This window comes from Chiloscyllium plagiosum, unplaced genomic scaffold (assembly GCF_037043375.1).
Source record: "Chiloscyllium plagiosum isolate Xiang-an unplaced genomic scaffold, Cpla_swu_hap1 HiC_scaffold_43, whole genome shotgun sequence".
NCBI lineage: Eukaryota > Metazoa > Chordata > Chondrichthyes > Orectolobiformes > Hemiscylliidae > Chiloscyllium > Chiloscyllium plagiosum.
Genome location: NW_028270181.1, coordinates 31869932 through 31897017, shown reverse-complemented (window position 1 = coordinate 31897017; position 27086 = coordinate 31869932). Strand labels below are relative to the sequence as shown.

Below are 27086 nucleotides of genomic sequence, written 5' to 3'. Positions count from 1 at the left end.
AGAAATATAGGGTAAGGGGATGGGTCCAGATGGGATACTCTTCGGATGGTCGGTGTTGGACTTGTTGGGCCAACTGGCCTGATTCCACAATTAGGGGTTCTATGGTTTAAATTGCCTATAGTGTTCAGGGATGTGTAGGTTAGGTGCATTAGTTAGAGGTAAATGTAGAGTAATTGGGTAGGGGAATGGGCCTGGGTGGTATACTCTTTGGAGGTCCACTTTGGAGTGGATTTATTGGCCTGTTTTCAAACTGTAGGGATTCTATGATTCTATGAATGAGGTAATGATGTTTCCTTGTGACATTGGTAAATGTTGGAAGGACAGAGGGAGAAATCCCCTGCTTTTCAAATTAGTATCGCAGGACCTTTTACCGAACCTGAAGGGATGGGGCAGCTCTATACCAGCGTTTTGCTGCAGTGCCAGTCTGGTTCATACCCAACACTGCAGCTTCACCCCACAGCCTGGCATCTCAGAGTTCAGCTGCCAACTGCAGCAAGTGGGCAAGGATGCAATCTGAGCAAGGTCTCTGTCGGTACAAAGGACTTTGGCAAACTATCCATCCAGCCATTCTGGGAGTGGTCCGAATGGGATTCATTCTTCACTCATTCGTGGGGTGCGTTTTACAAAATTATACTTTGATATTTTTGTTTTAAAAAGAGTAAAGCAAGTTCTGCAGCAGTTCATGAGTGAAAGTACACTGTGAGGTTCTGCAATCCAAGTGCAAAGGCATGTCATATTTATAATGAGGGGTTCACAATGAGGGTCACCTTCATCCCCCTCCGTCCACGCATCAATGAATTTAATACACGCCGTGACATCGAACAATTCTTCCGTCGCCTCCGCCTCCGAGTTTACTTTCACAATCAGGACTCCCACCCACCTTCCGAGGACCCCTTCGCCCACCTCCAACACACTGCATCCACCTGGACACCCCGCGCTGGCCTATTACCTGCCCTCGACCTCTTCATTTCCAACTGCCGCCGGGACATTAACCGCCTCAACCTGTGTACCCCCCTCCCCCACTCCAACCTCTCACCCTCACAACGCACAGCCATCCAATCCCTCTGCTCCAATCCCAACCTCACCATCAAGCCAGTGGATAAAGGGGGCGCAGTGATAGTCTGGCGCACTGACCTCTACACCGCTGAAGCCAAACGCCAACTCGAGGACACCTCTTCCTACTGCCCCCTAGACTATGACCCCACTCCCCATCACCAAACCATCATCTCCCAGACCATACAGAATCTCATTACCTCAGGAGATCTCCCACCCACAGCTTCCAACCTCATAGTCCGGGAACCCCGCACTGCCCGGTTCTACCTCCTTCCCAAGATCCACAAGCCTGACCACCCTGGCCGACCCATTGTCTCAGCATGCTCCTGCCCCACTGAACTCATCTACACCTACCTCGATACTGTCCTATCCCCCCTAATCCAGGAACTCCCCACATACGTTCGAGACACCACCCACGCCCTCCACCTCCTCCAAGACTTCCGTTTCCCCGGTCCTCAACGCCTCATCTTCACCATGGATATCCAATCCCTCTACACCTCCATCCGCCATGACCAGGGCCTCCAAGCCCTCCGTTTTTTCCTCTCCAGACGTCCCCAACAGTACCCTTCCACCGACACTCTCATTCGTTTGGCCGAACTGATCCTCACCCTTAACAATTTCTCCTTTGAATCCTCCCACTTCCTCCAGACCAAAGGGGTAGCCATGGGCACACGTATGGGCCCCAGCTATGCCTGTCTCTTTGTTGGCTACGTAGATCAGTTGATCTTCTGTAATTATACCAGCATCACTCCCCACCTCTTCCTCCGCTACATTGATGACTGCATTGGCGCCACCTCGTGCTCCCGCGAGGAGGTTGAACAATTCATCAACTTCACCAACGCATTCCACCCTGACCTTAAATTTACCTGGACCATCTCTGACACCTCCCTCCCCTTCCTGGACCTCTCCATCTCATTAATGACGACCGACTTGACACTGACATTTTTTACAAACCCACCGACTCCCACAGCTACCTGGATTACACCTCGTCCCACCCTACCTCTTGCAAAAATGCCATCCCGTATGCCCAATTCCTCTGCCTTCACCGTATCTGCTCCCAGGAGGACCAGTTCCACCATAGAACACACCAGATGGCCTCCTTCTTTAGAGACCACAATTTCCCATCCCACGTGGTTAAAGATGCCCTCCAACACATCTCGTCCACATCCCGCACCTCCGCCCTCAGACACCACCCCTCCAACCGTAACAAGGACAGAACGCCCCTGGTGCTCACCTTCCACCCTACAAACCTCTGCATAAACCAAATCATCCGCCGACATTTCCGCCACCTCCAAAAAGACCCCACCACCAGGGATATATTTCCCTCCCCACACCTTTCCGCCTTCCGCAAAGACCGTTCCCTCTGTGACTACCTGGTCAGGTCCACGCCCCCCTGCGACCCACCCTCCCATCCTGGCACTTTCCCCTGCCACCGCAGGAACTGTAAAACCTGTGCCCACACCTCCTCCCTCATCTCTGTCCAAGGCCCTAAAGGAGCCTTCCACATCCATCAAAGTTTTACCTGTACATCCACTAATATCATTTATTGTATCTGTTGCTCCCGACGCGGTCTCCTCTACATTGGGGAGACTGGGCGCCTCCTAGCAGAGCGCTTAAGGGAACATCTCCGAGACACCCGCACCAATCAACCAAACCGCCCCGTGGCCCAACATTTCAACTCCCCCTCCCACTCTGCCGAGGACATGGAGGTCCTGGGCCGCCTTCACCGCCGTTCCCTCACCACCAGACGCCTGGAGGAAGAACGCCTCATCTTCCGTCTCGGAACACTTCAACCCCAGGGCATCAATGTGGACTTCAACAGCTTCCTCATTTCCACTTCCCCCACCTCATCCTAGTTTCAAACTTCCAGCCCGCACTGTCCCATGACTTGTCCGGACTTGTCCGACCTGCCTAGCTCCTTTTCCACCTATCCACTCCACACTCCTCCCTGACCTATCACCTTCATCTCCTCCCCCACTCACCTATTGTACTCTATGCTACTCTCTCCCCACCCCCACCCTCCTCTAGCTTATCTCTCCACGCTCCAGGCTCTCTGCCTTTATTCCCGATGAAGGGCTTTTGCCCGAAACGTCGATTTTGCTGCTCATCGGATGCTGCCTGAATTGCTGTGCTCTTCCAGCACCACTGATCCAGAATCTGGTTTCCAGCATCTGCAGTCATTGTTTTTACCATGAGGGATGTTTAGTCCATCCTTCACCTTAGTGTATATAATGGCAGGACTTCCAGCAATGCAGTTCTGCTGTGAGTGCCCTAAGCTTTACTGTATCCTTCAGTCAGTATTCCTGGAGTTTGGAATGTGCCAGGCTGAAAGTAAGTCAATGTTGACTCATTGCAAAGAACAAAGAACAAAGAAAATTTAAGCCCAGTAAGAGGCCCTTCGGCCCTCCAAGCCTGAGCCGATCCAAATCCTCTGTCTAAACCCGTCTCCCAATTCCTAAGCAACTGTATCCTGCCTATGCCCACCTACTCATGCATCTGTCCAGACGCATCTTAAATGAATCTACCGTGCCTGCCTCTACCACCTCTGCTGGCAACGTGTTCCAGGCACCTACCACCCTCTGTGTAAAGTACTTACCGCGTGTCTCCCCCTTAAACTTTTCACCTCTCACCTTGAAAGTGTGACCTCTTGTTATTGAATCTCTCCCCCTGGGAAGAAGCTTATCTCTATCTACCCTGTCTATACCCTTCATGATTTTGTAAACCTCAATCAGGTCCCCCCTCAATCTCCTTTTCTCTAATGAAAACAATCCTAACCTACTCAACCTTTTTTCATAGCTAGCACCTTCCATACCAGGCAACATCCTCGTAAACCTTCTCTGCATCCTCTCCAAAGCATCCACATCCTTTTGGTAATGTGGTGACCAGAACTGTACACAATATTTTAAATGCGGCCGAACCAATGTCTTGTACAATTTTAACATGACCTGCCAGCTCTTATACTCAATACCCCATCCGATGAAGGCAAGCATACCATATGCCTTCTTGACCACTCTATCCACATGTGTAGCAACCTTCAGGGTACAATGGACTTGAACTCCCAGATCTCTCTGCTCATCACCTTTTCCCAAGGCTCTTCTGTTTACTGCATAATTCGCTCTAGAATTAGACTTCCCAAAATGCATCACCTCACATTTGCCTGGATTGAACTCCATCTGCCACTTCTCCACCCAACTCTCCAGTCGATCCTCCTGTATTCTTTGACAGTCCCTTATGCTTTCTGGTGCTCCACCAAGCTTCATGTCATCTGCAAACTTGCTGATCATACCGACAGTGCCCCCTTCCAGATCATTTATGTATATCACAAGCAATGGCAGGGAAATTTGCTAGAGCTGCTCGGGAGAATTTAAACTAGTAAGCTGGTGGGGGGGGGGGGCGGCGGACCCAGGGAGATAGTGAGGAAAGAGATCGATCTGAGACGGGTACAGTTGAGAACAGAAGCGAGTCAAACAGTCAGGGCAGGCAGGGACAAGGTAGGACTAATTAATTAAACTGCATTTATTTCAATGCAAGGGGCCTAACAGGGAAGGCAGATGAACTCAGGGCATGGTTAGGAACATGGGACTGGGATATCATAGCAATTACAGAAACATGGCTCAGGGATAGGCAGGACTGGCAGCTTAATGTTCCAGGATACAAATGCTACAGGAAGGATAGGAAGGGAGGCAAGCAAGGAGGGGGAGTGGCATTTTTGATAAGGGATAGCATTACAGCTGCGCTGAGGGAGGATATTCCCGGAAATACATCCAGGGAAGTTATTTGGGTGGAACTGAGGGATGATCACCTTATTGGGATTGTATTATAGACCCCCTAATAGTCAGAGGGAAATTGAGAAACAAACTTGTAAGGAGATCTCAGCTATCTGTAAGAATAATAGGGTGGTTATGGTCGGGGATTTTAACTTTCCAAACATAGACTGGGACTGCCATAGTGTTAAAGGTTTAGATGGAGAAGAATTTGTTAAGTGTGTACAAGACAATTGTCTGATTCAGTATGTGGATGTACATACTAGAGAAAGTACAAAACTTGACCTACTCTTGGGAAATAAGGCAGGGCAGGTGACTGAGGTGTCAGTGGGGGAGCACTTTGGGGCCAGCGACCATAATTCTATTTGTTTTAAGATAGTGATGGAAAAGGATAGACCAGATCTAAAAGTTGAAGTTCTAAATTGGAGAAAGGCCAATTTTGATGGTATTAGGCAAGAACTTTCAAAAGCTGGTTGGGGGCAGATGTTCGCAGGTAAAGGGATTGCTGGAAAATGGGAAGCCTTCAGAAATGAGATAACGAGAATCCAGAGAAAGTATATTCCTGTCAGGGTGAAAGGAAAGGCTGGTAGGGATAGGGAATGCTGGATGACTAAAGAAATTGAGGGTTTGGTTAAGAAAACGATGGAAGCATATGTAAGGGATAGACAAGATAGATTGAGTGAATCCTTACAAGAGTATAAAGGAAGTAGGAATATTCTTAAGAGGGAAATCAGGAGGGCAAAAAGGGGACATGAGATAGCTTTGGCAAATAGAATTAAGGAGAATCTAAAGGGTTTTTACAAATACATTGAGGACAAAAGGGTAACTAGGGAGAGAATAGGGCCCCTCAAAGATCAGAAAGGCGGCCTTTGTGTGGAGCCGCAGAAAATGGAGGAGATACTAAATGAGTATTTTGCATCAGTATTTACAATGGAAAAGGATATGGAAGATATAGACTTTAGGGAAATAGATGGTGATATCTTGCAAAATGTCCAGATTGCAGAGGAGTAAGTGCTGGATGTCTTGAAATGGGTAAAGGTGGATAAATCCCCAGGACCTGATCAGGTGTACCCGAGTACTCTGCGGGAAGTTAGAGAAGTGATTGCTGGGCCTCTTGCTGAGATATTTGTATCATCGATAGTCACTGGAATACTGGAGGTTGGCTAACGTGGTGCCACTGTTTAAGAAGGGTGGTAAGGACAAGCCAGGGAACTATAGACCAGTGAGCCTGACCTCAGTGGTGGGCAAGTTGTTGGAGGGAATCCTGAGGGACAGGATGTACACGTATTTGGAAAGGCAAGGACTGATTAGGGTTAGTCAACGTAGCTTTGTGCATGGGAAACCATGTCTTACAAACTTGATTGAGTCTTTTTGAAGAAGTAACAAAGAGGATTGATAAGGTCAGAATGGTAGATGTGATCTATATGGACTTCAGTAAGGCACTCGACAAGGTTCCCCATGGGAGACTGATTAGCAAGGTTGGATGTCATGGATTACAGGGAGAACTAGCCATTTGGATACAGAACTGGCTCAAAGGTAGAAGACAGAGGGTGGTGGTGGAGGGTTGTTTTTCAGACTGGAGGCCTGTGACCAGTGGAGTGCCACAAGGATCGGTGCTGGGTCCTCTACTTTTTGTCATTTACATAAATGATTTGGATGCGAGTATAAGAGGTACAGTTAGTAAGTTTGCAGATGACACCAAAATTGGAGGTGGAGTGGACAGCAAAGAGGGTTACCTCAGATTACAACAGGATCTGGACCAGATGGGCCAATGGGCTGAGAAGTGGCAGATGGAGTTTAATTCAGATAAATGCGAGGTGCTGCATTTTGGGAAAGCAAATCTTAGCAGGACTTATACACTTAATGTTAAGGTCCTAGGGAGTGTTGCTGAACAAAGACACCTTAGAGTGCAGGTTCATAGCTCCTTGAAAGCAGAGTCGCAGGTAGATAGGATAGTGAAGAAGGCGTTTGGTATGCTTTCCTTTATTGGTCAGAGTATTGAGTACAGGAGTTGGGAGGTCATGTTGCAGCTGTACAGGACATTGGTTAGGCCACTGTTGGAATATTGCATGCAATTCTGGTCTCCCTCCTATCAGAAAGATGTTGTGAAACTTGAAAGGGTTCAGAAAAGATTTACAAGGATATTGCCAGTGTTGGAGGTTTGGAGCTATAGGGAGAGGCTGAACAGGCTGGGGCTGTTTTCCCTGGAGCATCGGAGACTGAGGGGTGACCTGATAGAGGTTTACAAAATTATGAGAGACATGGATAGGATAAATAGGCAAAGTCTTTTCCCTGCGGTGGGGGAGTCCAGAACTAGAGGGCATAGGTTCAGGGTGAGAGGGGAAAGATATAAAAGAGACCTAAGGGGCAACGTTTTCACACAGAGGGTGGTACGTGTATGGAATGAGCTGCCAGAGGATGTGGTGGAGGCTGGTACAATTACAACATTTAAGAGGCATTTGGATGAGTATATGAATAGAGGGGTTTGGAGGGATATGGGACGGGTGCTGGCAGGTGGGACTAGATTGGGTTGAGGTGACTGATCGGCATGGATGGGTTGGACCGAAGGGCCTGTTTCCATACTGTACATGTCTATGACTCTATAACAGTGGCCCCAGCACTGATCTCTGGTCACCTTTCTCCATTTCGAGAAACTCCCTTCAACTACTACTCTCTGTCTCCTGTTGCTCAACCAGTTCTTTATCCACCTACCTAGAACAGCCTGCACACCATGTGACTTCACTTTCTCCATTAGTCTACCATGGGGAACCTTATTAAATGCCTCACTACACTGAAAGACCGGTACGTTTTAGGAAAATTAAAGCATGTCTTTCACTAAGTCCATGGTGTCCCAGGTGCAGTGGAGGTTTATCTCCATTTACATCCCTGGAACAGCTACTAGAGCACAGTCAAGTGTTACATCGATAAAAACCACTGTATCTTTCCACAGACCTTTGCCAAAACACATTCCAGAAGGAGAAGTGTGACAGTCTCTTTCTTCCCCACTACAGCCACCTCAAGGTGAGGAGGAAGTGAGATTGTGGGCGCACAGGAAGGAGCTCTTTGGCCTGTCTCACCATCAGCTAAGTTGCATCTTGGCGCTGGATTGAACGTTCTAGCAAATAACTGACTATTTTCTCAGGGATCCGTCTGACTGGATGTACCCGCTCCTTTTCCGACAGCACCTCAAGGTGAGCTGGTGGCTTCATGGTAACTAATAACCCAGAGGCTTATGAACATGGGCTTGAATCCCATTGTAACTAGCTAGTGGAATTTAAATTCAGATTATAAGTCTGAAATTAAAAACTTGGTAAAAATGACCACAAAACTGTCATTAATTGTTTTAAAGATCCCATCTGGTTGTCTACTGCTTACTTCTGACACCAGACCAATAGCAATGGTCAAGCAAGGCTCTCAGCTCAAGGGTAATTAAGGAGGGGCCACAAATGCTGGCCTCGCCACTGATGTCCACATCCCATGAAAGCAAAGAAAGATTCCTTGCACACTACTGGTCATTATGTCCGAAATCTTATTCTTCATAAACATCTGACTAAGTTTACTTACCCACACGGCCGATAGGTAAAAACGACAAAACTTTCTTCATTGGTTCGCTCCACAAACGTGACACAAGTGAACTTCTCCCAGTGTCTCATGGCTTGTTTAAATATAGCTCTCTGGGTTCCTGAACCATTTCAAACAAAACAATCATTTAGTCCAGACTATATACACAGCAAACAGTCAAATCAATGACATCCCATCACAGTAAACTCCTCAGTTAGAGAGTACGCTGCACCTTTGATTGTCGTAAAAACACGTGTGGCCCTGTCTGCCCAATTGTGCTCCTGAGCACTATTCTAACTGTTGAAGATTCAAACAATATCAAGCTGAAACTGAATCTGTAAACTATTCTATCACTGTGTGTACACCATACAAGCCTCATGTTAATAACATTGCTGTCACCCATAGAACCATCGAATTACTACAGTATGGAAACAGGCCCTTCAGCCCAACAAAGTCCACACAGACCCTCTGAAGAGTAACCCACCCAGAATCGTTCCCCTACCCTACTACTCTACATTTTACCCCTGACTAATGCACACAACCTACACATCCCTGAACACTATGGGGCAATTTAGCATGGCCAATTTACCTAACCTGCACATCTTTGGACTGAGAGAGGAAACCGGAACACCAGGAGGAAACCCACTCAGACATGGGGAGAATTTGCAAACACCGCATAAATAGTCGCCCAAGGCTGGAATCGAACCCGAGTCCCTGGCGCTATTAGGCAACAGTGCTAAACCATTGAGCCACCGTGTCACCCCCTCCTGCCTCTTGATTGTACTGGAGTCCACGTAAATGTTCCAAAATATTCCACTGAGGCGAAAGGCTGGGAATACCTGAAACTGTCAATTGGAACCTAACTCTAACCCAATCCCAATCCCAAAAGGGCTGCTGAAGGAAATTGAAGAAGTCATACACGTGAGGGGGAACAGGCTTCTCTGGCTGAGCATGAGACAACTTGGCAGAGTACAGTGCTGTTTTGTTTGTACAGTACCAAACCATCCTCAGACAAGGGCAGCATGGGATTAGATATAGAGTGAAACTCTCTCTACACTGTCTCCATCAAGAACTCCCAGGAGCGGTGCAGCACAATGTGACATACAGACTGAAGCTCCCACTACTCTTTAAACTGGAAGTAAAGGTGCCTCTACATGCTCCCCATCAAAGATTCCCTGGACTGAAACAGCATAATGCTAGATACACAGTAAAGCTCCCAATACTCTTAAATTGAAAGTAAATTTACCTCTACGCTGTCTCCATCACACAGTCTCAGGATGGGGACAGCATGCAATCAGACACAGAGTAAATCTTCCACTACACTGTCCCCATCAAACACTCCCAGGACGGTACTGCATGGTGTTAAATACATAGTAAAGCTTCCACTACTCTTTTGAACTAAAAATGAAGCCTCCTCTCCACTGTGTACATCAAACATGCCAACAGTTTCCAAAGGTTTCTCTGGTTGTGACTAATGCTGACATTAAGCAATGAAGTATTTCCAATCTAAAACACTCCTGTATCACTGTATGATTGGAGAAGTCAGACTGTCTGCCTGACTCGCACTGACCAGTGAAGTTTCCTCCGATGACGTAGGGAATAATTCCTCCGGGCCAGATCCGCTCTGGCCTGGAGGTGGCAGCCCGTCTGACTCTGCTGCGTGCTGCTGGAGCTCGGGGGCACTGGTCTCTCTGCTGCACATTGCCCAGGTTTCCTACAAGAACAGGAACATTCACATTACTGCAGGAAGTCCATTCACAAGACATGCCATGCAGACACCATTCACAAGACACATACTACACAGACAAAGTTAAAAATCACACAACACTAGGTTATAGCCCAACAGGTTTATTTAGGAACACTAGCTTTTACAGCATTGCTCTGAAAGAGGTGGATGTATAAGAAACACTCAGAAAGCTAGTGCTTCCAAATAAACCTATTGGACTATAACCTGGTGTTGTGTGATTTTTAACTTTGTCCATCCCAGTCCAACATTGGCACCTCCAAATCATGACTACACAGACAAACACACACACATAACAGACACACAATATTACTATTGGCCTGGACTCCTGCCACCTCATCTCCCAATTGATGTCACCAGATGATATTACTGCCTGAGATTCTTCTGTTCCTAGTTTAGTCATATCTGGGAATGAAGATTGCAGGAAGCTTAGTTTTCAGTAGGTATTAGCTTTTATTTAACATGGTAACTATAGATTTCAGTAAGAAACATGAGCAGAAGAATACTAAAGTTAAATCAAATCATAGTAAAATAAAATAAAATAATAAAATAAACCAAAGGAAAATAAAATTAATCTGAATGGAATATTACTAGTAAGGTTTTATAATTATAGTTAATAATAGTTAATCTATAGTTAACTCAGGGCAATAAATTGTGCTTAAATGAATAGAAGAGAGAAGAATAGAACCCCCACAGTGTGGAAGCAATTGGGACCATTGAGTCCAGACAGACCCTCCGGAGAGCATCGCACCCAGACCCATCCCCTAACCTATCACCCTGCACTTCTCATGGCCAACCAACCTAGCCTGCACATCCCTGCAGTGGGAGGAAGCCAGAGCACACCCACAAAGACACAGGGAGAACAGGCAAACTCCACACAGTCGCCCAACACTGGAATCAAACCCAGGTCCCTAGTGCTGTACGGCAGCAGTGCTAACCACTGAGCCACTGCACTGCCCCTAACTGCCACAGGTTGGCAGTTCAGCTGGGCCAAGTGGACTGCACATCCTGGGGAATGTGTGAAGTCATGGACACAGCCCAGATGAATGTATTTGCAGGAAGTGTCACCAGCTGGAACTCCAGGTTTCAGAATGTGAGCAGAGGCTGAAGTCACTGTGAATTTCCATGAGGCTGAGGACATGGAAAACACACATGGGGAGGTGGTCACACCAAAGATTGGAGGTGTACAGAGGGATAGGGAATGGGTGACTACTATACAGTCTAAGTGATCCAGGCAGCAAGTGCAGGAGTCCCCCGAGTCTATTGTGCTTACTAATTGGTATTCCATCTTGGAAACTAGTCAAAACAATGGTTCCTCACAGGAGTGCAGCCAGAACCAGAACCAACCTGTGGCACCAAGTGCTTTTCAGATATAGAGAGGGAGAATTGTAAGGTAATAATTATAGAGAATTCCATAACTGGGGAATCAGCCAGGCATTTGCATATCGTATCATGACTCCAGGATGGTGTTCCCCCCGCTCCCTGGTTGCAGGGTCAAGGATCTCTCAGAGCAGTGACAGGATATCCATCTGCATCGGGTTGGTGGGGGAGGTGGGTGCAGTGGAGGCCAGCTAGACGTTCTCATCCACATCGACACCAACTGTTGAGACTATCACAACTTTTCTTTTAGTTTTTCTCATTTTTGGTTTGGAACTATGGGTTGCGGTTGAGAAGTGAACTCTGAATGGCAGCTCTGTACCAAAAAGAGGAGAGGACAAAAGTCTGGTGTTTGCTGTTGGGAACTGGCCTGGAAAGATAATGCAAATTAATTACTGCTGTCATAACTCTGTAGATGATTCAGCATCTGCTCAGGGACTGGCATCTGATTAGAAGTTGAATTGATCGATCAAGGGAGGAGCGGTGCTAGCCAGCCAGGGAGAATGTTGAAGGAGGAAGAGAAGTAAAGACAGTCATAGAGTCATACAATATGGAAACAGACCCTTCGGTCCAAATAGTCCACCAATGGGCTCTGACTGGGGTTTTTTTGGGTCAGGAGGCAGCTTTGCTTTGGAAGCTGTTTTTGGTTTTGCTCTGACTAGTTATTCTCCAGTTATCAACTTGTTAAAAGATCTGAGAAAAGAACACAAGTCTGTAAGAATTAAATTAAAGGTCAAGAGAGATCTGCAGAAGCTGTTGCATTAACTGATGACTTCAGAATTCAAACAAGGTGCACAGTCCTGTATGCCTGCAATACGATCCATAATCCCAGGATTTCACGAAGGCCTAGTATTCATCAGTGAAATGGTTACCAAATTGTCAAATTATAATTTTTTAAAACTTATGCCTGAAATATGTCTGTCTGTCAGTCGATGTGACAGTGGGGGTTTATGATCAAACAAATTTAGGTCATAAATATTAATTATATTGCTTTTCGGTTCATCTGTGAGCTACTGCAATGATGTTCTTAATAATAAATTGCTAATTATTGTTTAAGTTATAAACTTGGTGTCCAAGATTTGTAATTTGTAAAGTCTAGATCAGAACAATTGAGCAATTTTGAGGCCCATTGAATGCTTTAATTTCACTGTAAAGCAAATCCAGTACCAGTAAGGCTGATTTGGTTTGACTTGCTCTTCCTATGTCATTACACCAATGAGGAAGAGGGAAGAGGTCCTGAAGGCAGCTTTCAGGGAGTTAGGAAGGAAATTAAAAAGTAGGACCTCAAGGGCACTAATCTAAGGATTACTCCCACTGTTAAGTGCTTGAGAGCATAAAAACAGGAGAATTAATCAATTGAACGTGTGGGTAGAGAACTAGTGTAGGAGGGAGAACATCAGATTTCTAAAGCTTTAGACACAGTACTGAGCAGGTGGGACCTGTACAATCTGGAGTGGTTACACCTTAATGGCACTGGGACTGATAACCTCACAGGGGGATTTGGTGGTTATATTTGGGTGGGTTTAAATTAACTTGTCGGGGGAATGGAAACCCAAATTGGGGGCAGTAAACTTGGCAGCTCTAAGCTGAAATGTTGCGAGGGAGATAGGAAAGCAGGAGAAAACACCGCTGAGCATCAAACAGTTTTGAAAGCAGAATGCTGTCAAAAAGACAAAGTTAAGGGCATTCAACCTACTTTAGTTATGCTATTATGTAACAAAAAGAGGCAAGTTAGTAATCTTGTTGTAAAAGAGCCTTTATGGATGAGTGACCACAATATAAGAGATTTTTACATTGTGTTTAAAAGTGAGTTAGTTCAAACTGAAATAAGGGTGTTAAATTTGAATAAGGAAATTGTGAAAACATGTGACACAAAATGGCTGAGCAAGATTGGGAAAATACCTTGAAGGGCATGACTGTACATAGATAATGGATAATCTTTAAAGAACTATTACATGGCTTATGACAACCACACATTCCATCAAAGTGAAAACATTCAAAAAAGGTCAGTCAACTGTGGCTGATAAAGGAAATGAAGGATGCACAAGATTGAAAGAAGAAGCTTATAACATCGCCTTAAATAGCAGCAATTCTGAGAATTATTGCAGTTTGGGAGGAGAGGTCATCTTATTGAAACATTAGATTCTTAAGGGGCTTGACAGGGGGTAAATGCTAAGAGGTTATTTTCTATCATGGGAAAGTCTACAATCAGAGGGCATAGTCTCAGAATGAAGGGGCACCAATTTAAGACAGATGTTGGAGTTCTATTTGAAGGTGGTGGGTCTTTGGAACTCTATGACAGAGAGCTGTGACAGCAGAGTCATTGCGTATATTTAATACTGAGATAGACAGGCTCTTGATCAATAGAGAAATCAAGGGTTACATAGATCTGGACAAAGGAACTGAGAGTTTGTAGATGTCACAAAGCTAGGTGGAGGGACAGATAGATTTAAGGAAGTGGGGAGCCTGCAGAAGGACTTGGACAGGCTAGCAGAGTGGACAAAGAAGTAGCAGATGGAATACAATTTGGGAAAGTGTGAGCTTATGCACTTTGGTAAGAGGCCTAGATGATTTTTTTAATGGGGAAAGGCTTCAGAGATCTGTAGCACAAAGGGATTCAGGAGTCCTAGTTCAGGATTCTCTAAAGGTTAACATGCGGGTTCAGTTGGTGGTTCAGAAGGCAAATGCAATGTCAGCATTCATTTTAAGACGTTTAGAATACAAAAGCAGAGATGTACTGCTGAGGCTGTATAAGGCTCTGGTCAGATTGCATTTGGAATATTGCGAGCAGTTTTGGGCCCTGTACCTAAGGAAGGATGTGCTGAAGGAGGAGGTTTAGAGGACTTTTACAAGAATGATCCCGGGGTTGAAGTGGTTTGTCATGTGAGGAGTGATTGAAGATTCTGAGTCTGTACTTGATGGAGTTTAGAAGGATAATGGGGGATCTAGGATTGAAACTTACACAATACTGAGAGGCTTGGACACTATGGAAATGGAGATGATGTTTCCACAAGTAGGAGTGACAAGGACACAAGAGCACAGCCTCATACTAAAGGGAAGACCCTTTAGAACTGAAATGAGGAGGAATTTCTTCAGCCAGATGATAGTGATTCTGTGGAATTCATTGCCACAGAAGACTGTGGAGGCCAAGTCATTGATTGTCTTCAAGACAGAGATAGATAGGTTCTTGATTGGAATGGGGATCAAAGGTTACAGGGAGAAGGCAGGACATGGGTTTGAGAAAGATACCAAACAGGACAACTTGTGGGTCAAACAGCATAAGCAACGAATGATGGATAGAACTAAGCAATCCCACAATCAGCAGATTGGATCTAAGCTCTGCTGTCCTACCACATCCTACCACATCATGGTGGTGGACAACTAAACAACTCACTGGAGGAGGAAGCTCCACAAACATTATCATCCTCAATGATGGAAGAGCCAAGCACATCAAAAGATTTATAGTAATCTTCAGCCCAAGTGCCAAGTGGATGATCCATACCAGTCTTCAGCCAATTCGATTCGCTCCAAGTGACATGCAGAAATGGTTGGAGACATTGAATACTGCAAAGGCCCTGACAACATTCCAGCAATAACACTGAAGATTTGTGCTCCAGGACTGGCTGTTACCCGAGCCAGCATCTTCCAGTCCAGTTACAACTGCCACCTCCCCAGACAGTGTGGAAAATTTCTAGGTATATCTTTACATAAAAAGCAGGACAAATCCAACCTGACTAGTTACTGCTCCATCAGTTTACTCTCGATCATCAATAAAGTGATGGAGGGTGCTATCAACAGTGTTATCAAGCAGCACCCGCTCAGCAATAACCTGATCAGTGATGCCCAGTTTGGGTTCCTCCAGGGCCACTCAGCTCCTGACCTCATTGACCTTGGTTCAAACATGGACAAAAGAGCTGAACTCCAGACAGTGACAGCTGTTGACATCAAGGCTGCACTCAACTGAGTATGACATCAAGGAGCCCTAGCAAAACTTGTATCAATGGGAATCAGGGGATAAACTCTATGCTGGTTGCATAGGAAGATGGTCATGATTGTTGGAGGTCAGTCATCTCAGCTCCAGGACATCTCTGCAGGAGTTCCTCAGGGTAGTCCTAGGTCCAACCATCTTCAGCTGCTTCATTATTGATGTTTCTTCCATTATAAGGTCAGAAGTGGGGATTTTTTGCTGAAGATTGCACAATGTGCAGCTCCATTCAGATACTGAAATAATCCATGTTCAAATGCAACAAGATCTGGACAATATCCAGGCTTGGGCTGACAAGTGGCAAGTAATGTTCACACCACATGGAAGCCAGGCTATGGCCATCACCAATAAGAGAAAAACTAACCACCAACCCTTGCCATTCAATGGTGTTATCATCACTGAATCCACCACTATCAACATCCTTGGGGTTACCATTGACCAGAAGTGCAACTGGACCCATTACAAAAGCAAGTCAGAGACTAGGACTGCTGAGGCAAGTAACTCAGCTCCTAAATCCCCAAAGCCTATCCATCATTCAAAAGGCACAAGTCAGGAGTATGATGGAATACTCCCCACTTGCTTAGATGGGTGCAGCTCCAACAAAATTCAAGAAGCTTGACACCATCAAAGATAAAGCTGAGGTGTTCATAAAACTAATTCCAATTTAGCTGAATGGCCTCTTTGACAGTAATCCTAGTTGTTAAATTTGTTACCTTGGTAACTTGAAGCTAGATTTTCTGTAAAGGTTTAAGACGTTTGAAGTCATACATCTTAAATGAGAAGGCTCACAGATAGAGCCTGAGACAGTCAGAGTGTGTCGAGAAGGTTAAAACGTTTTCAGAAGGTTGTGCTATTTAAGATCGATGAGAGACAGTGAGGGTCAATGATGAACCCAATCCTAGGCTTCAAAGCAGAAAGAGAGGAGTCAATCCTGACTGTCAATGGTGCAAAAAAGGATTTGGCGTCGCTCCAGGATTTTACTTCTGTCAAAGTCAGCAGGTGTCAGAAACCGCAGCTCGAAACAATCTCACATTATCAAGAAAGACCATTAGCCAGCTCTAAAATTGCAGAGAGTACAACTAATGGACAAATAGGGATCCATCACTCACCAAAGTCACACTCCAGAACATCAGGAGCAAGGACCTGATATCAGTTTCAGGCAGGTAGCCATCAAAGGAAGGGGCTGCCCTTGTCCATATTCATGTTATCTGTGTCTGCGTGGGTTTCCTCCCACAGTCCAAAGATGTGCAGGTCAGGTGGATTGGCCATGCTAAATTGCCTGTAGTGATAGGTGCATTAGTCAAAGGGAAGTGGGTCTGGGTGGGTTACTCTTCGGAGGGTCAGTGTTGGGCCGAAGGGCCTGTTTCCACACTGTGGGGAATCTAATCTAATCTAATCTTATCCAGGTCAGCCTGCACACTAGCAGGTACATTAATAAAAACTGCAAATAGAAAGCTGCACTTCCTACAGCACTCTGCCTATTTACAAACCAATAATCAATACCTCCCAGACTGCCTTACAAAGGAGATTTCAATGTGAACTAATTTAGTCTTTAGATCAGAAACCTGAGACAAAAATGGTAAAAGCCAATCTCATTATTTGAGACATTTAACATGCACTTACATTTAGACATTAGTGAATTTAACATTCCATGCTTTTCAAAGGTTCAAAATCAAGGAATATAAGAACATAAGAAATTGAAGCAGGAATAGGCCATTCAGCCCCTCAGGTTTGCCCCATTAAAGATATCATGGATGATCTAGTTCAAGCTTCAACCCCTCTTTAGTCCCAGCTCCTCACAGCAGTCAACTTCCCAATATTTGAAAATTATATCTATCTCCTCTTTAAGTACTTTCATTGATCTAGCCTCCACAACTCTCTGGGTTGCAGAACACCAGACATTCACTTCCCTCAGGAGAAATTCTTTCACCTCCAAATTTTAAATGAGTGTCCCTTTAGTCTGTAATTATGTCCCCTATTTTGAAATTCCCCCATTAGATTAGATTCCCTACAGTATGGAAACAGGCCCATTCGGCCCAACAAGTTGACACCGACCCTCTGAACAGTAACCCACCCAGACCCATTCCCCTACCTTATATTCACCCCTGACACTATGGGCAATTTAGAATGGCCAATTCGCCTTTGGACTGTGGGAGGAAACTGGAGCGCTGGGAGGAAACCCACGCAGGCACAGGAAGAATGTACAAACTCCACACAGACAGTCGCCCGAGGCTGGAATCGAACCTGGGACCCTGGTGCTATGAGGCAGCAGTGCTAACCACTGAGCCACTGTGCCGCCCCCAATTAGTGGGGGGGACGTTATCTCAATATCTGCCCTGTCAAGTCTGCTCAGAATCTTCTATCAGATCAATCCTCATTCTACTAAACTCTAATGAATTAAGACCTAACCTATATAACAGTTCTCAATAAACCAACTCTTTCATCCAAGAAATCAGCTTAGTGAATCCCTTTCAAAACTCCCTCCAATGCCAGTACATTCCTTTGTAAATATGAGGACCAAAACTGTGCATCATACTCTAGGTGCAACCTCATCAACACCCTGTATAACTGTAACAAGACCGCCTTAATTTTAAACTCCAACCCCCTGGCAATAAAGGCCAAAATCCTATTTGCCTTCTTAATGACATGCTGCACTGCATGCTAACTTCTTGCACAAGAATACCCAGAGCTCTCTGCACTACACTTTTTTTGGAGTTTCTCTTCATTTGGATAAGGCTGCTTCTGCCTCTTGATTCTTCCTACCAAAGAGGATGGTCTCACATTTTCCTACATTAAACTCCATCCTCTGCCCTATCTCCCTCTCTCCTCAACATTACCCACCTCTGCCCTATCTCCCTCCCTTTGTCCGCTCACTAAACCTACCTATATCCCCATGAAGATTCCTTATGCCCTTATTACAACATGCCCTCTCACCTTTTGTATCGTCAGAAAATTTTGATATTTTACTTCGACCTTATCCTGCAAGTCATTGATATAGATAATTGAGGCCCTAGGACTGATCCTTGTGGCACTCCACTAGTTATGTCTTTCCAACCTGTAAATGACTCACTGACTCCAACTCCCTGTCTTCAGTGTGTTTAACAACCCTCTGAGCTGGGTTATATTGCAGGGGGAGTGAGGTGGGGAAAGGTGGGCTATATTGAGGAGGGAGAGGGATAGGGAAGAGGCCATTTTTTTGAGAAAAGGAGGGAAATAGGGCAGAGGTGGAGGTAGGGCAGAAGTGGGTTATGTTGAGGGAGGGAGAGAAGGAGATAGGGCAGAGTGGGTAATGATGAGGAGGGAGGGAGATAGGGCAGAGGTGGGTAATGTTGAGGAGGGAGGGAGATAGGGCAGAGGTGAGTAATGATGAGGAGGGAGGGAGATAGGGCAGAGGTGGGTAATGTTGAGGAGAGAGGGAGAGAGGGCAGAGGTGGGTAATGATGAAGAGGGAGGGAATTAGGGCAGAGGTGGGTAATGTTGAAGAGGGAGGGAGATAGGGCAGAGGTGGGTAATGTTGAGGAGGGAGGGAGAGAGGGCAGAGGTGGGTAATGATGAAGAGGGAGATAGGGCAGAGGTGGGTAATGTTGAGGAGGGAGGGAGATAGGGCAGAGCCTTTACTAGCAGCTAAAACAGCTAATCGGTGCCTGAAGGTGGGAGAGGAGGAAGGTGTACAGAGTAATGGACATTCTGTATACCCACCACTCGCCAGTCTTGATGATTTCATTGATTCCATGATCCAAAAATGTTCTGAAGGGTCACTGAACCCAAAACGTTAATTCTAATTTCTCTCCATAGATACTGCCAGACCTGTTAAGCTTGTGTTTTTATTTTAGTATCCAAAAAATGCACGTTTTAGCATTTTCACCTTGCTCTTCTATCACAATGCTGTAGAACACATTCTATATTGCTTGCTGTCGTGAATGTCTAGCCAATAAGGACCAGTGGCTGCTTGCTGCCTTCCTCACTGATCCAGCTTCCCGACAATGGGTGACACTGGCAAGTTTTTATATATTGTTCAAAACCAAAAAAGGCAGAACCGCTTTAAACTGCTTGCTGAATTTGATCAGCTTTCATTGTGAGCCAGTAAGTGTAGGGGATGGAATATTGGAGAGGGAGTAGAGAGTGTGAAAGGAGTTGTGATGACCAGCATAGATTAGAGGAAACACTGCCTTTGTAATGAAGGTAGAAAGACATCAAACATCTGGTTGTGAACATCAGAGGATATCAGCCAAGACATTGACTGATAAGAACAAGATTGATATCGCCATTGTTGCATGTCATGAAACATAATTGAGTTTGATGCAGCTCAGTAAGAATTTGTGATTTGGAGATGCCAGTGTTGGACTGGGGAGTACAAAGTTAAAAATCACACAACCCCAGGTTATAGTCCAAAAGGCTTAATTGGAAGCACTAGCTTTCCAAGCCGCTCCTTCAACCACCTGAAGGAGTGGCGCTCCAAAAGCTAGGGCTTCCAATTAAACCTTTTGGACTTTTACTTGGTGTTGTGTGATTTTTAACAGTAAGAATTTGAGCTAGTTTCATGCCTGAGAGGCATTGTGACAGTTTACCACATCAGTATCTGGTCAGTAGAGGTGTTAAACAGAGGAGGGTTACACTGAATAGGGTGCTAATCGCTGAGCTTTATTCATTTAAAGGATAGTTTGCCTTAAAGTGCTTGGAATAGATAAAGAGAAACCAGTTCTGCTTGTTGGGGAGTCTGGAACATTGTTCAAAATAAAGGCCAGGATTTTCAGCAGTAACCTGAGCAAATACTGCCAAGTGAGAGAGGTATGGAACTCAAATGGCAATTGACTAGCTTCCACCTTGTAACGTAATCGCAAATGTACATCATTATAACATCATTGTAACAACAAAAGGGTTAAGACCCTGCTGTGGTGGCAAGGTGTCTCATAGCACCAGGGACCCAGGTTCGATTCCACCCTTGGGTGACTGTCTGTCTGGAGTTTGCATATTCTCCCTGTGTCTGTGTGTGTTTCTTCCCACACTCTAAGATGGGCAGGTTAGGTAGATTGACATAGTAATTTACCCATGGTATCCAGGGATGTGCAGACTTAGGTGGCTGAGCCATGGGAAATGCTGGGGTCTGGGTGGGATGCCTTTTGGAGGGTCAGTGTGGACTGGATGGGCCAAATGGTCTGTTTCCACACTGTGGGGATTCTATCTATCTTGGCCTCGGATACAACTCATTGGCTGCTGAAAGCATTGTCATTAACAAGTTAACTAATTCAGGCAGGTGGAAGTGGGTACTGCAGACGCTGGATGAAGGGCTTTTGCACGAAATGTCAATTTTCCTGTTCCTCGGATGCTGCCTTGACCTACTGTGTTTTTCCAGCACCACTCTGATCTTGACTCTAATTCAGGCCGGCCTCGCGCATTCCTTCCTTGTCAATCCAGGATCATCCAAACCTTTGCTGACCATAACTCGCACTAATTCCAGCTCACTTATCAGCTGGTGCTTACTGACCAACATTAGCTTCCAACTGGACATTGACTCGGTTTTAGATCAGTGGTGCTGGAAGAGCACAGCAATTCAGGCAGCATCCGAAAACCTTCGAAATCGACGTTTCAGGCAAAAGCCCTTCATTTTATTCCTGATGAAGGGCTTTTGCCCGAAACGTCGATTTCGAGGCTTTTCGGATGCTGCCTGAACTGCTGTGCTCTTCCAGCACCACTGATCCAGAATCTGGTTTCCAGCATCTGCAGTCATTGTTTTTACCTCATTGACTCGGTTTTAACTGTCTCTTCTATTCAAAGTCCTCCATGTCTCTCTCCTTCCCTAACTCTGTAATCTCCAAGTGACACAGCCCTCCAAGTGATCTTCATTCATGTGACTCTGACCTCGAGCATCCCTGATTTTAATGGCTCCCCACCATTGGTGGCTGTGCCATCGGTTAACTGAGCTCTTAAATTCCCTCTCGAAGCCCCTCCAGCTCACCTTCATCTATTAAGACACTCCTTGAAACCTATCTTGGTGACCAAATTGTTGGCCATCTCACCTTCCAAGTGTCAGTATCAAATTTTGTTTGAGAACTAATGGTTATCAAATGGCAGGGCAAATGGTCTATTCCTGGTCCTGAATTGTAGGCTTACATGAAGGAGCTATAAAAATATTAGTTGCTGTTGATAGAAAGTGAGAATACACAGAGTTGTGTCATAGCTTGTCCAAGTGGTACGGCTCCAAGAAATAGCTGGGCAAAAATGAGGACTGCAGATGCTGGAGATCAGAGTCAAGATTAGAGTGGTGCTGGAAAAGCACAGCAGGTCAGGCAGCATCCAAGGAGCAGGAGAATCGATGTTTCGGGCAAAAGCCCTTCATTCCTGATAGAACATAGAACATAGAACAGTTCAGCACAGAACAGGCCCTTCAGCCCACGATGTTGTGCCGACCACTGATCCTCATGTATGCACCCTCAAATTTCTTTGACCATACGCATGTCCAGCAGTCTCTTAAATCTCCCCAATGACCTCGCTTCCACAACTGCTGCTGGCAACGCATTCCATGCTCTCACAACTCTCTGTGTAAAGAACCCGCCTCTGACATCCCCTATTTACTTTCCTCCAACCAGCTTAAAACTATGACCCCCCGTGTTAGCCATTTCTGCCCTGGGAAATGGTCTCTGGCTATCAACTCTATCTATGCCTCTCATTATCTTGTATACCTCAATTAGGTCCCCTCTCCTCCTCATTTTCTCCAATGAAAAAAGTCCGAGCTCAGTCAACCTCTCTTCATAAAATAAACCCTCCAGTCCAGGCAGCATCCTGGTAAACCTCCCCTGAACCCTCTCCAAAGCATCCACATCTTTCCTATAATAGGGCGACCAGAACTGGACGCAGTATTCCAAGTGTGGTCTAACCAAAGTTTTATAGAGCTGCAACAAGATCTCACGACTCTTAAACTCAATTCCCCTGTTAATGAAAGCCAAAACACCATATGCTTTCTTAACAACCCTGTCCACTTGGGTGGCCACTTTAAGGGATCTATGTACCTGCACCCCAAGATCCCTCTGTTCCTCCACACTGCCAAGAATCCTATCCTTAATCCTGTACTCAGGTTTCAAATTCGACCTTCCAAAATGCATCACCTCGCATTTATCCAGGTTGAATTCCATCTGCGACCTCTCAGCCCATCTCTGCATCCTGTCAATGTCCCGCTGCAGCCTACAATAGCCCTCTATACTGTCAACGACACCTCCAACCTTTGTGTCGTCTGCAAACCTGCTGACCCATCCTTCAATCCCCTCATCCAAGTCATTACTAAAAATTACAAACAGTACAGGCCCAAGAATAGAGCCCTGTGGAACACCACTCACCACTGACTTCCAGGCAGAATATTTTCATTCTACTACCACTTGCTGTCTTCTGTTGGCCAGCCAATTCTGTATCCAGACAGCTAAGTTCCCCTGTATCCCGTTCCTCCTGACCTCCTGAATGAGCCCACCATGAGGAACCTTATCAAATGCCTTGCTGAAGTCCATATACACCACATCCACAGCTCGACCCTCATCAACTTTTTTATTCACATCCTCAAAGAACTCGATAAGGCTTGTGAGGCATGACTTGCCCCTCACAAAGTCGTGTTGACTGCATTTAATTAAGCCATGCTCTTCCAGATGGTCATAAATCCTATCCCTCAGAATCCTTTCTAACACCTTGCAAACGACAGACGTGAGACTTACTTTTCTGTAATTGCCGGGGATTTCCCTATTTCCCGTCTTGAAGAGAGGAATTACATTTGCCTCTCTCCAGTCCTTGATGAAGGGCTTTAGCCCGAAACATCGATTTTCTTGCTCCTCGGATGTTACCTGACCAGTTGTGCTTTTCCAGCACCACTCTAATCTTGACTCCAAGAAATAGCTGGTCTATTCCTGCATACTGATTCCCATGTTCACAAAGAGCAGATAATTAGGCCTCAATTGATACCTCATGATCCTCTGGAAGATCTAGTTGTAGTGCTCTGTATATAATCTTAAAATGAATGTTTTGCAATGATAGTAGATTATGTTAATTGTCAGACATATTACCCTGTCTAGCTTTTCAAATCTGTTATTAAAAAGGATCAAGGAATTGAATGATCATATGTTTGAGGACAGGAACAGGTCTTAGAGCAGAGAGTGACAATTTTGCCAGGAGAGAGGAGAAAAGGGTTTCTGGAACCAGAGATACTTTAAAACAGCTTTGGCTGCCTTGAGTCAGAGATCATTGCATTTTTTAAAGAGAACATTGGATAAGTATTTGAAGGCGCAGGCACTCGGCACTGACAAGAGGTTAGGGAAATGGGAATGATCTCACTATCAGTTATGATAGGCTGAATGATCTCATTTTATGCTTTAAGCTGTGCTGGGTATGTGGTAACTATCTGTGTATTCTGCAGTGTTGCAGATTCTGTCAGAATTTGTAATATTGTATATCGCCCCAACTGGGTATCAGCAGCAACTGTCCAGATTGTTTCACGCACATTCACAATGAAGGGAGTCGACACAATCTGGGCCAACATTTATCCTTTAAACACCACCACCAAAAACAGATTCATTGTCATTCAACATACTGCTGATTAGGCCAATTAGCTGCATGCTAATTAGTTGCTGAATTTGACGATAGAACAATGGCTACTTTTACAAAATAAGATGTTGGCTGGAAATGTGCTTCAGGACATAGAGTCATAGAGTCCTATAGCATGGAGACAGGCCCCTTTGGCCCAAACAGGTCCGTGCCAGCCAAAAGGTCGCCATCGAGGGCTGAAGGGCCTGCACTGTGCTGTAATGCTCTAAAATGTCCATCTACGCTAACCCCATTTCCCTGCACTTGGGTCATTTCCTTCTAAACTTTTCCTATCCATATATTTATTCAAATACCTTTTAAATGTTGTTAATTAAATAGTCTCAGAGTCATACAGAACATCCTGGACAGTCATGACACCCTGAAGGCACTATATAAATGCAGCTTTTGAAGACCTCGCCCAGAAAAGGAGCATGATTAGCCCATAGAATCAGATGCACTCGTTGACAAGGTCATGCCTGATCAGATTGTGACCCTGACTCCCAGGCAGCTGTCCAGGAGTAAGGCTGGAGATGGATTTCCTAACAGCCCATGTACACTGGCAAAGCTTTCCTTGAAGGAAGGAACTCAGGTCCCCCACTGCCTCTCTGACCAGTGAGCAAACCACCCCATAACCTGCGCACCTCCTGCTCCTCTCCCCTCCTTCATGCCCAATTTTCCAAAGATCTTCAGGGAGTTAACAGCAATTGGTCAAGAAGTCCCTGGCGTTTCTCCCTCTTAAACATTTTTGCAATCACATTTTATGCAACAGAGTCTTCAATTAAAAATAAACAATAGTGAATCTTCAAAGTTTGTGAGAAGATTTGTAGCTCGGGTGCTCGGGTGCTCGCTGTTCGCCGAGCTGGGAATTTGTGTTGCAAACGTTTCGTCCCCTGTCTAGGTAACATCCTCAGTGCTTAGGAGCCTCCCGTGAAGCGCTTCTGTGGTGTTTCCTCCGGCATTTATAGTGGCCTGTCCCTGCCGCTTCCGGTTGTCAGTTTCAGCTGTCCGCTGTAGTGGCCGGTATATTGGGTCCAGGTCAATGTAGTGTACAAAATCCCATGCAAGGACTGCACAAAACACTACATAGGACAAACAGGAAGACAGCTAACGATCCACATCCACGAACATCAACTAGCCACGAAACGACACGACCAGCTATCCCTAGTAGCCACACACGTAGACGACAAGCAACATGAATTTGACTGGGACAACACTACCATTATAGGGCAAAGAACAGCCAGGGAATTCCTAGAAGCATGGCACTCATCCACAAACTCCATCAACAAAAGCATCGACCTGGACCCAATATACCGGCCACTACAGCGGACAGCTGAAACTGACAACCGGAAGCGGCAGGGACAGGCCACTATAAATGCCGGAGGAAACACCACAGAAGCGCTTCACAGGAGGCTCCCAAGCACTGAGGATGTCACCTAGACAGGGGACGAAACGTTTGCAACAAACATTTCCAGCTCGGCGAACAGAACCACAACAATAGTGGATCTTCAAAGTTCCATTATCTTCCCTCACTGCTCCAAGCACATTAAGCCCATCACTCACCTCCCAGCAAACTTTATGAGTCACAGCTCTTACCTATCATTCAGGTTCCAAACCAAATATTGCTTTTCCAGCAATGTTCACATCCCATGACAGGATTAAACAAACATCATCATTCCATCCAGAACTCAACCTTCCCTTTGCTGTAACTACCTCCACTCTCATGGGCCTACATTGAGGAAGCCATCCAAAGCCTCAACAAAAGCAGCATGTTGGAATGCAGAACTTCCTAAAGAAAATGACCAGGGGCCATCAAATTCACCTCCTACCATCCTGATATTTCCATGACAGGACAATAATGGAGCTTTTTAATTAATCACCAAGATGTCCAGATTTCTTTTTAAAATTAGATTCCCTATAGCTTGGAAACAGGCCCTTCAGCCCAACAAGTCCACACAGACCCTCCGAATTGTGTCTCTCTGACACAATTTAGCATGGCCAATTCACCTCAGCTGCACATCTTTGGACTGTGGTCATCTGAGACCTCAGGGAATGGTAACTCTGCCCTTATTGAGGGACAGCCCAGGCTTAAGGAACCAGTTGTCAAGGTAACAAGCCATGGGCTAAGGCAGAGCCAGCAGGTTTTGGAAATGATGATGGAAGAGGGAGGACAGCTGCTTAGAGGCTTAGAAGGAGAGCTTGTGTTTCCTTTAAGCACAGCTGAGGCAAACAAGGGATACACGGAAGATATTCCTTTCTGATAGCTTATTGCTCATTGCTGTCATAAATGGGAGCCTTGTACAAGCAACTGAAGAAGAGCAAGCAGGCTTGGGAGGAATGGAGAAGTGAGCAGAGAAGCTGCCATTAGGACAGTCAGTGGAACTGAACAGTGTGTTGGGGGCACACAAATGTAATGTCATTGGCAATGGAGGCACATGGTGATAAACATTTTAACACAATGAGTGGGAAATTCATAGAATAACGTCATGGCAAATCAGTGTGTGCACATGCACGTGTACCAGAGAGAGGGAGAGAGAGAGAGAGAGGAAGTTATCATCTTCAAACATAAACCACAAAGTCTTTGTTTGAAAACGATGGGAGGGGGTGGGATGCAGGTTGGGGGAGGGTAAAAAGGAGAGGCGAAGGAAAATGAGTTTAAAAAAAATAAACACCTGCAGATGCTGCAAATCTGAAACGGAAACAAAAGTTGCTGGAAAAACTCTTGCAGCATCTGTGGAGAGAAAACAGAGTAAAGCTTTGGGTCCAGTGACCCTTCTTCAGAACTGATAGTAGCTCAGAAAAAGCTTTACCCAATTGCCGCTGGCGAATCCACCTGGTCTTGCACCCAGAATCAGAGTCATACAGCACAGAAACAGACCCTTCAGTCCAACCAGTCCATGCCGAACATAATTCTGCGCTAGTCCCACCTCTCTGCCCCTGGCCCACATTCCTCCAAGTCTTTCCTATTCGTGTACCAATCCAAATGCTTTTTAAATGCTGTAATTGTACTCACATCCACTGCTTTCATCTGTGAACTGCAGGAGGA

The 27086-nt window shown here is 45.5% G+C and overlaps 1 protein-coding gene across 2 annotated transcripts in view; it reads right to left on the bottom strand.

Annotated features, from left to right (window-relative positions):
- LOC122547420 (tolloid-like protein 2) overlaps window positions 1-27086 on the bottom strand; it is a 160898-nt gene that overhangs the window by 86668 nt on the left and 47144 nt on the right. For both annotated transcript variants that reach the window (XM_087982294.1, XM_087982295.1), the window contains exons 3-4: window positions 9949-10092; window positions 8382-8499 (exon numbers count right to left, since the gene is read on the bottom strand). In XM_087982294.1, coding sequence (XP_087838420.1) covers window positions 8382-8499; window positions 9949-10092 — 262 coding nt within the window. The remainder of the gene's footprint in view (window positions 1-8381; window positions 8500-9948; window positions 10093-27086) is intronic.